The 9,151-nt window shown below is 34.3% G+C and overlaps 1 protein-coding gene across 2 annotated transcripts; it reads right to left on the reverse strand.

Moving 5' to 3' along the window:
- Positions 1–308: 308 nt before the first annotated feature.
- Positions 309–8,487, reverse strand: LOC309867756 (olfactory receptor 4K15-like). Of its 2 annotated transcripts, XM_082736826.1 has the most exons (4): positions 8,348–8,486; positions 4,019–4,123; positions 3,561–3,639; positions 309–1,421 (listed from the first exon to the last, which is right to left on the reverse strand). In XM_082736826.1, exon 4 carries the CDS (start codon positions 1,384–1,386, stop codon positions 460–462), a length of 927 nt encoding a protein of 308 aa, XP_082592952.1. In that variant the 5' UTR covers positions 1,387–1,421; positions 3,561–3,639; positions 4,019–4,123; positions 8,348–8,486; the 3' UTR covers positions 309–459. The 2 variants fall into 2 exon arrangements, with proteins under 2 accessions (XP_082592952.1, XP_082592951.1); XM_082736825.1 differs by lacking the exon at positions 4,019–4,123 and having other exon boundaries at positions 8,348–8,487.
- Positions 8,488–9,151: the final 664 nt, after the last annotated feature.

A 9,151-nucleotide genomic window follows, 5' to 3' on the forward strand; every position in this document is an offset into this window, starting at 1 on the left:
AGAGAGACAGAATGATATATATAAGCAGAAATTATAAAAGCATGGTAAAATTTATGATAATACCTACCTCTCATTGGTGATACCAGGTAAATGATGACTGGGGAATAACTACAAATCAGTCACTATCCTGAAACTTAAAAATGATTTAAATATTTTACATTACTTTAGTATTTTGTACATTTTTCTATTAAGTTGATTGGAAAAAGCATTGATTTGAGAGATGCATTTTATAGTTAAAAGACTTACTATAAATAATTTTAGTCTGAAATAAAAATTATTTCATAAGTAAAAAATAGGAAGTCCAATTCTTTTATCTAAAATTGTTTACTATTAGAAAATGCTAGAAAGAGAAAGAAAATGGGTGCTATGATATTTCAGAACAGTAGTTGACAGAGTAAGGTGCACTAACCCAACTTTTATTATAGGTGTTATTTATCTCAAGGAATAGCTGGGAGACTTTCAGAAACACACTTGTCGACTCCTTAGCTTTTGCATTGCTGATATCACCTCCTTGTTTCTTAAGGTGTAGATCAGGGGGTTTAAAAGAGGGGTGAAAACAGTATAAAATATGGAGAGAACCTTATCCACTGGGAGACTGCTAAAAGGCCAGGCATAAATAAAGATGCAGGGTGCAAAGAAAAGGGTCACCACAGTGATATGGGCAGTCAGGGTGGCCCTTGCCTTGGCCATGCCTGCTGAGGAACGCCGCCGTACTGTAACCAGGATAACTGTGTAGGAGATCAGCAAGAGCACAAAGGAGCTCATGGCCATTAGACCACTGTCTGAAAGCATCAGTACCTCAAGAGTAAAGGTATTGGTGCAGGCAAGTTTGATAACCAAGGGAAGATCACAGAAAAAACTGTCCACTTTATTGGGGCCACAAAACGGAAGGTTTACTGTGAAGATTAACTGACTCACTGAGTGGAAAACCCCAATGAGCCAGGAGCCCACCACAAGGCTTGTGCACTTGCGCAGACTCATAATGGATGCATAGTACAGGGGTCGACAAATGGCGACATATCTATCATATGCCATGGCCACAAGGAGCATCATTTCACCACCAGCAAAGACATGCAGAAAGAATATCTGGGCCATGCAGCCCTCAAAAGAGATGGTCTTGTGCTCCATAAGGAAATCAATAATCATTTTGGGTGTGGCAAAGGTGGAGAGACACACATCAATGAAGGAGAGGTTACTAAGTAGGAAGTACATGGGTGTGTGTAGTGCAGGTTCGGAGATGACAGTGAGCACAATGAGGAGGTTCCCCAGCACAATGGAGAAATAGAAAAGTGTAAAAAACACAAAATAGAACAGTTGTAGCTCTTGAGAACCCGAAAGACCGTGCAATATAAATTCAGTCACTCCTGATTTATTTCCTTGGTCCATGATTTCAAACTTCTGAGATGGGATCAGAAATGTTCCTGTCAAGTGAAATGGAGAAAACATCATCATATTGTGCCAGTGAATGAGCAAAGCTAAGCCTGGGCTATCAGATTCCATTCAGCATACTTATCTATTTAGATCCTTGTAAGCACACAGATAAATGTTATATGCAGTCATTTATTTTGTAATGTCTCTCTAACCTTGGCTTTCATCTCTGAATCCCAACCTGATAGTCAAGTTTCAAAACACAACTTTACGTGTCACTTCCATAACTAAAGGCATACTGATAATAGTGTCCTCTCCCTTCCATAGCTTCTATCTCATTTTAAATCACTCCCTATAGGTAATAAAATCAACTTATTTCTGTTTTTTCCCTCCTATTTGTATTTTTGAAAAAATAAACATGTACTTATTAAATAATTAAACAAATAAGTAAAATTCCTGATAAATGGGAAACTTACAGTCTGAGTCATACTGACAGGTTTCAAATGCTATTTCTTATGATTCCTAGTGCTATGACCTTGAGGAAGTTAATTAAACTCTCTATGCTTTAGTTTTTGCCTCTGTGAATTAGGAGAAATAATAGTATATGCCTCAAAGGATTATTATAAGGGTGAAGAAAACTATAATAGATGAACTACTTAGGACAGTACCTGGCACATAAGAGATGTTCGGTACTATGCCTTTGTTCCCTCAATGATGAAAATGTTTTTAGGTATAAACTAACATACTATATAAATTATTAATGTATGTACTTGTCCTACTTAAAAGAACAACTACTTCATGCATGTTGATGGTATTTACATGGAAGTGTGTGAATATTTGAGTTAATAATTAATATCATATTTTTAGCTTTTTAATTAGTTCCTAATTTAGATTCTTTGTAAATGTGTAATGGCTTTTTTCTACCCAGTGACTCTGAATTTCTGTGAATTTAATATGTGATCCTCAGCATCAAATACAGAAAAGGATACTGTATTTGCTGATATTATCAATCTATATCTTCTCTCTCAATTTATATAAACACATTTTATGATTCTGAAGGAACACATTTTATTAATTCTTTGATTTTTTTACAGTACATTACTCATAGATAGTATTCAATAATACTTGTTGATCCTACTATACAAAAAATAAAATTTTTAGTTTCACATCAGTTAAAAGAGAACTGCTTTTATTTTCTTCTGTAGGCTAATTATGCCTGTGTGGTTTGTATGAAACTGAAAAAAACTTCTTTTTAAGAGGCTCTGATTCTTGGGCCATCTGGGTGGCTCCGTCCATTAAGCATCTGGCTCTTGATGTCAGCTCACGTCATGATCTCAGGGTCACAAGATTAAACCCTGTCTCAGGCTCCCTGCTCAGTCCAGAGTCTGCTTGAGATTCTCTCTCTCCCTCTCACCCTACCCCTAACTCATGCTCACTCTCTCTTTTTGTCTCTCTCTCAAATAAATACTTTTAAAATTAATTTGATTATTTTCTTTGAAAAATAGCTCTATTCTGTTTCTCAGAGTCCACAGCATCTCATGGTTCAGGTGGGAGGTTGGGTGAGCCTGGGTGTGGGTATTAAGGAGGGCACATATTGCAGGAAGCACTGGGTATGGTGTATAAACAATGAATTCTGGAACACTGAAAGGCAATTTAAAAAAAAACTGCTATTAAATATATAAACCACACATACAAAAAAATAAAAATAGCTCTATTTTGATAACTTATGAAGTTGGAATGATGATGGAGGGAAGGGAAGTGAGGGGGTAGGTGAGCCTGGCGGTGGGTATTAAGGAGGGCACATATTGCATGGCGCACTGGGTGTGGTGCATAAACAATGAATCTTGGAACAGGAAAAAAAATAAAATTAAGGTGTTAAAAAATGTTATTTATTAAAGGAAATTCTGCAGAAACTAAGTAGGATGCATAATAAAGAATACCTGAGGGGCACCTGGGTGGCTCAGTGGGTTAAGCCTTTGCCTTCGGCTCAGTCATGAGCTCAGGGTCCTGGGATTGAGGCCCACTTAGGGCTCTCCGCTTAGCTGGAAGCCTGCTTCCCCCTCTCTCTCTGCTTGCCTCTCTGCCTACTTGTGATCTCTCTCTCTCTGTCAAATTAATAAATAAAATCTTTAAAAAAAAAAAAAAGAAAAAAGAAAAAGAATACCTGAATGCCACAACATAAGAACACTTACCTTTAGAAAGGTTGGTGTCCCTGTGTTTTTCACTATACTCCTCTAATAGCAGTAGTTATGACCAGGTATATTTATTTACCTGTAAATTATATGCATACATCACTATACTAATATATTACATACATTATAAAATATAACTGAAATTTAAGAAAGAATGATATTTTGTAAATGTGGAGAACTCTAAATATTTTTTTCTCAAACTCAAGCAGCTTACTTAGTGGGTATGTACATCCTATTTTAGATCCAAGTAATTAATAAAAGTAGATGGCTCTTTCTCTGGAGTGAAATTTCTTAAAATCCTATCTTATGAAAGGTACACAGTAAACTTGCTATATGTGGCACTCCCATTTCTGGAGGAGAAGCCAAGAAGCCTTTGCAGGGCAGGAAGAAACTTCCTCCCCTTGGGCAAAATGTTCAAGGTGGTAAAATACTTGTCTTCCGTTCCTGTCTCTACTTACTTTTGTTCACCAACTCCATGGTCTCTCTCCTTGTGACTTTTTTTTTTTAACAACATCTTAAGAATACAAGTTCATCATGTTCCTTTGTGGAGGTACCTAATGAAACTTATAGTAGACAAAATAATATTCTTGAGTGTCCAAAGCTGTAACTTTATCTGGTATTAAGGAAAAGTACAATAGGGGTCTGAAACACATTTGCTAAAATCAACTATATGATCTCTTATTACTGTCATGTACCTAAAAAAGCTTATAAAGTCCTACTGTAAGTTATTAAAAGTGGTTATCTCTGGGTAAGAGAGTATAGTAGTTTTATCCCTTATTCATCTATGTATTTGCTGAGTTTTCTTTCTTGGAATATGCATATAATTTTTTAAACCGAAGAAACAGCAAAGCTCTTTTTAATTTACAAGTTTCTATTTTTAATTTAGAAAATTTAGTAACGAGATGAAATAAGATTATCTTTAATGAGAACACACAGAGATAATAACTGTTAATACAAATCCTTATATATACAGTGCATATCATTTTATAACCAGCCACTAATAATAAATACTTCCCATGTCAATACAGTACTTTTATAACATTTTTTAATGTACTTGTGGTATTTTTATTTTATAGAAGATTTTAATTTTCCCTGTTATTAACATATAATAACCTTTCTTTTTATTTAGCTAAAACTTTATGATTATGCATAACTATTTAGGGTATATCATTATAATTTTAGAACTCAGAAGTTTTTTAGTTATTGTACCAAAACTTAATATCACTAAAATGTTCTATGAGAAATACTATTCTTCACCTCACCCTTTATTGACAAGATGGTGTACTAAAACTTTTATTTTTACTTATTGCCACAGGAAAATGTATCTTAATGATGTTTCAGTGCATTTAATGAACATTAGTGGAATTGACACTTATTCATGAATTGGTCCTTTGTACATTTTTACTTCTCAATTACCTATCCATATTTTTACCCATTTTACTATTGAACTCTTCATCTTCCTAATATGTATATATAAAGATATTTTTGTGTTAAGGTATTGCCTTTTTTAATAAATATTCCACAAATATTTTAGTTTACTCTTTTCATTTTATTTTTATTTAATTTTTGATAAAATTAGTTAAAATATATGAATAAACTAAGATCTACAATTTTTCCCAAATAGTTTTGCTCTTAATGTCTTGCTTAAAAAGTTTTTATATAATGTTATACATTGTTTTTAACATTTATCAAAAGGCATATTGTTTAATTCAGTAGCTAAACAAAAATTTTGAACATTTATGGCTATGGCAGAAGTAAATTTGGTGAGTAATTAAGAGTTACTATTTGGGGGCGCCTGGGTGGCTTAGTGGGTTAATAAGTCTGCCTTCGGCTCAGGTCATGATCTCAGGGTCCTGGGATGGAGCCCTACATCAAGCTCTCTGCTCAGTGGGGAGCCTTCTTCCCCCCCCCCCCCGCCTGTCTCTCTGCCTACTTGTGATCTCTTTGTCATAAATAAATAAAATCTTTTTAAAAAAGGGGGGTTAAAGTTTGAAAGATCTCATCTGCAAATATTGGACAAAAGGGAGTGCCAGTGTTGGGTCGGGTAATTGTGAAGGATGGCATTTCTATGGATATCAAAGCCTTATACTGAAGAAAATTAAATTCTGTCATAGAAGTTACAACTATCACTAAAGGGTTAAAGGAAGGTATGGATAGGGTTTCTCAGCATGCCTCTGAATTCCTTGAAATTTCTGTCTCATCTAGTTGGTCTTTTTTTCCTAATACCAAGCTAAAGAACCTTGTAAATAAGCTAATCTCTTTTGCAAGTTCCTTGCAATTGGAAGTGTATTACCCCTAACTTTAGTCTCTTAAAATAAGCCAAGCCTTACTACAAAGACTTTCCACAGAACGATTAAAATCCCCGAGATCTGCTGATCACAGGAAACTCTCAGACATCAGGAAGGACCAAATATCCACCAACTCAAAATAAAAATTACTTTAATAAAAATTTGTTTTACTCCTCATTTAGCTAGTATTTATTTTAAGATAAGGAAGTTGGAATTATAACCTCTCTAGTGTTTGAATATGGTTGTAAACTCCAAAAGGAAAAGAATCCAGCCTTTTTTCCTCCTCACAGTTAAACCTGTCTCACAAAGGGCCTGTTTGTTTATAAAAGGCCACAAAAATGATCATGACCTAAATTAATAAACATTTTCAAAATTATCATGTGAATAATTATATGCATGAATGAATGAACACATTACAGTTTTAGCAGGCAGAATAATGGCTGATTAAATATATTATCATTATGTCCTCATTTATAGACAAACTAAGTCACAGAGGTAATTGAGTATAAGCAATTAATTGGTTATTTTGGACATTGAGACATAATAAATCCTTTAAAACTCCAACATACATTCTATCATCTTGAAACCATGATTTGGCTGAAAGAACAGAGAGAGACTGACAGAGAAAAGGAAGAAAGGGAGGGAGGGAAAGAAGATGAAAAGAGGGAGAACATATTCACACTGCTTCTATTTCTTTCTCAATTTCTGCTAATTTGCTGAGCATTGATGGGGCCTCCAAGATCTAAGATAAAGCTCTCCATTTGATTCATTTGTCTTCATATCATGAGCACATTCTTCCTGTTTTGTAGTTAAGAAATAGTATGATAAAAGTAGAGATACTGAAAATCTCTGGAGCTACGCCTAGCACTATTTACTTAATCCATTTTAAATGGAGAGCTTTATTCAGCAGAAAAACTATTGTTATTAATTTCACAAATTTCATAAATAGTAAGGAACATGAGAATATTTTCATATAAATAGAATTCCTGGATCACTTCGTCCTATAATTTGTAAGAAAGACACACAGTGCTTAGGCTATAGAACTAGCAACCCGACGAAATTTTACTTCAAATCTCTGCCTTGACTATTTAATGTGGAGGAATTCCATAAACTCTGCACCCTATAAACTTAATAGGAATCTAATGGAAAAACAATGCATGTACCTTCTGCCCAAATTATTATAAGGTAAATTAAAGGTAAAAGAAATCAAACAGACAAAAAAATCTTTGAAGGGAAGAAAAGTTTAATAAGAGGCAAGCTAAAAGGCATATGCAAGAAGATGGGCTCTCAAACTTCTCTTAATGCATGTAAGTTAGGTTGAGATTTCTTTGTACATAGTTGACTCTTTCTGAGCAATAAATTTTGGATACTTTACTCCACTAGCTGAGTCACTGAAGCCTGTATATAGATAGCATAAGATCTCTAAAAGAATAGAGCCTGAAATAATATCTATAGTTCACTCTAAACTAAGAATGGCACAGAGCACACACAGTTTTTTTTAAGTTGTTCATCAATAATTTTTAATTACAGTAACCAAAAATACCATTAAAATAACTGAAATAATGAAACATACAAATGCATACAGAAATATAAAGCATATCCTATACATGTAGACACAATGTATTGTATATAGATACATTGTATAGATACATATAGATATCTATACATTGTATAGATACAATGTAATGTATATAGATTATACATGTAGACACAATCTTCACCAAATAAAGTTTGTTATATATATATATATATATATATATAATCTAATATGCACACAATAACCTTTCAAGTATATAGCCCTATTCTTACACTGCCAAATCTTAAGTCAAATAATATAGCAAGCAAGTGACAAAGTCAAAATTTTCATCATAAAAATTGTATGGTAAGTATTCTAATAATAATATGTTGGCATAACTATTTGCATGGAAATCAGTGCAACAACTAAAAAAATGTATGTGCCTATGTATGTAAAGAAGCAATCCAATTTAAGAAATATATTGACCATTAACTGGGTCACTACATTATGTACCATATAACTGGAAGTAAGCTTAGAGGTAACAGTGGTTGAGTCGGCTGAAGAGGGTCTGAAGTTTCCATACAGAAAAATGAACTCAGGGTACCTGGGTGGTTCAGTGGATTAAGCCTCTGCCTTTGGCTCAGGTTATGGTCTCAGAGTCCTGGGATCGAGCCCCACATCAGGCTCTCTGCTTGGCTCAGATTATGGTCTCAGGGTCCTGGGATTGAGCCCCACATCAGGCTCTCTGCTTGGCAGGGAGCCTGCTTCCCCCTCTCTCTGCCTGCCTCTCTGCTTACTTGTGATCTGTCTGTCAAATAAATAAATAAAATCTTAAAAAAAAGAAAAAATAGAAAAATGAACTCAGAGCATTCAGAGGGAGCTCAAAATGAAGATACAGACTTATTTCAATATAATTAGAAAATTGTATTAAAATAGGTCATTTTCAGAGACCTATTTGAAGTGGCAGAAGTATTAAAACTTACATGACTCGTTCCTCAGTCACCATACAGACTCACTAAGAGACGATGGAATTTGTCCACGTTTTTATTTCAGAAGTTCCACAGAAATACCTGGAGGTATCATGGTGATATGAGAAATAGGCTCTTTTCATATGGCTTGCAATACTCCTTATGCTTTATATATTTCATTTAAAAGGAACTAAAGCTGAAAATATGTTTCTCCTTGATGTGTAATTTTGTCCCATTGGGGCCATCGCTAACAAGCTTTTTTATTTTAGAGATGAGTAAATGTCATTTCTATCTAGGGATTCACATTACTAGAAATCATGTTACCAATATATCTATTTATGAGCTATTTTAATACCGTATTATAACTGGTATAGAAGTCATTTTCTATGAAAATTTTCCATAGACAAGATTGCTGAGTGTTTTAATTGGGCTGTTCTTATAAAGTAATTCATTCTGTCTGAAGTTTCAATTCTGCCCCATTCACTACTATTAACTTTTTTTGTGTAACACTTATTGTTTTAAGCCACATTCTAAGTACTGTAAAGACAAGTGTAGCAAAATGCTACAATATTGCAGAACTATAAATCACTTAGGTCACACAGAATATGTCTTGTTTTTATCTGTATTCTCCAATTAAATATAATACAGAAATTTAAAGAAAAATGAGTATCTATGGGGCTCCTAGGTCGCTCAGTCAGTTGGGCATATATCTGACTATTGGTTTCGGCTCAGGTCATGCATTATCTGATGAATTGTGGGATCAACCTGATGTGGGGCTCCTTGCTCTGTGGGGAGTCTGCTTGAGGTTTCTCTCTCTCT

This window comes from Mustela nivalis (assembly GCF_964662115.1).
Source record: "Mustela nivalis genome assembly, chromosome: 6".
Classification (NCBI taxonomy): Eukaryota; Metazoa; Chordata; class Mammalia; order Carnivora; family Mustelidae; genus Mustela; species Mustela nivalis.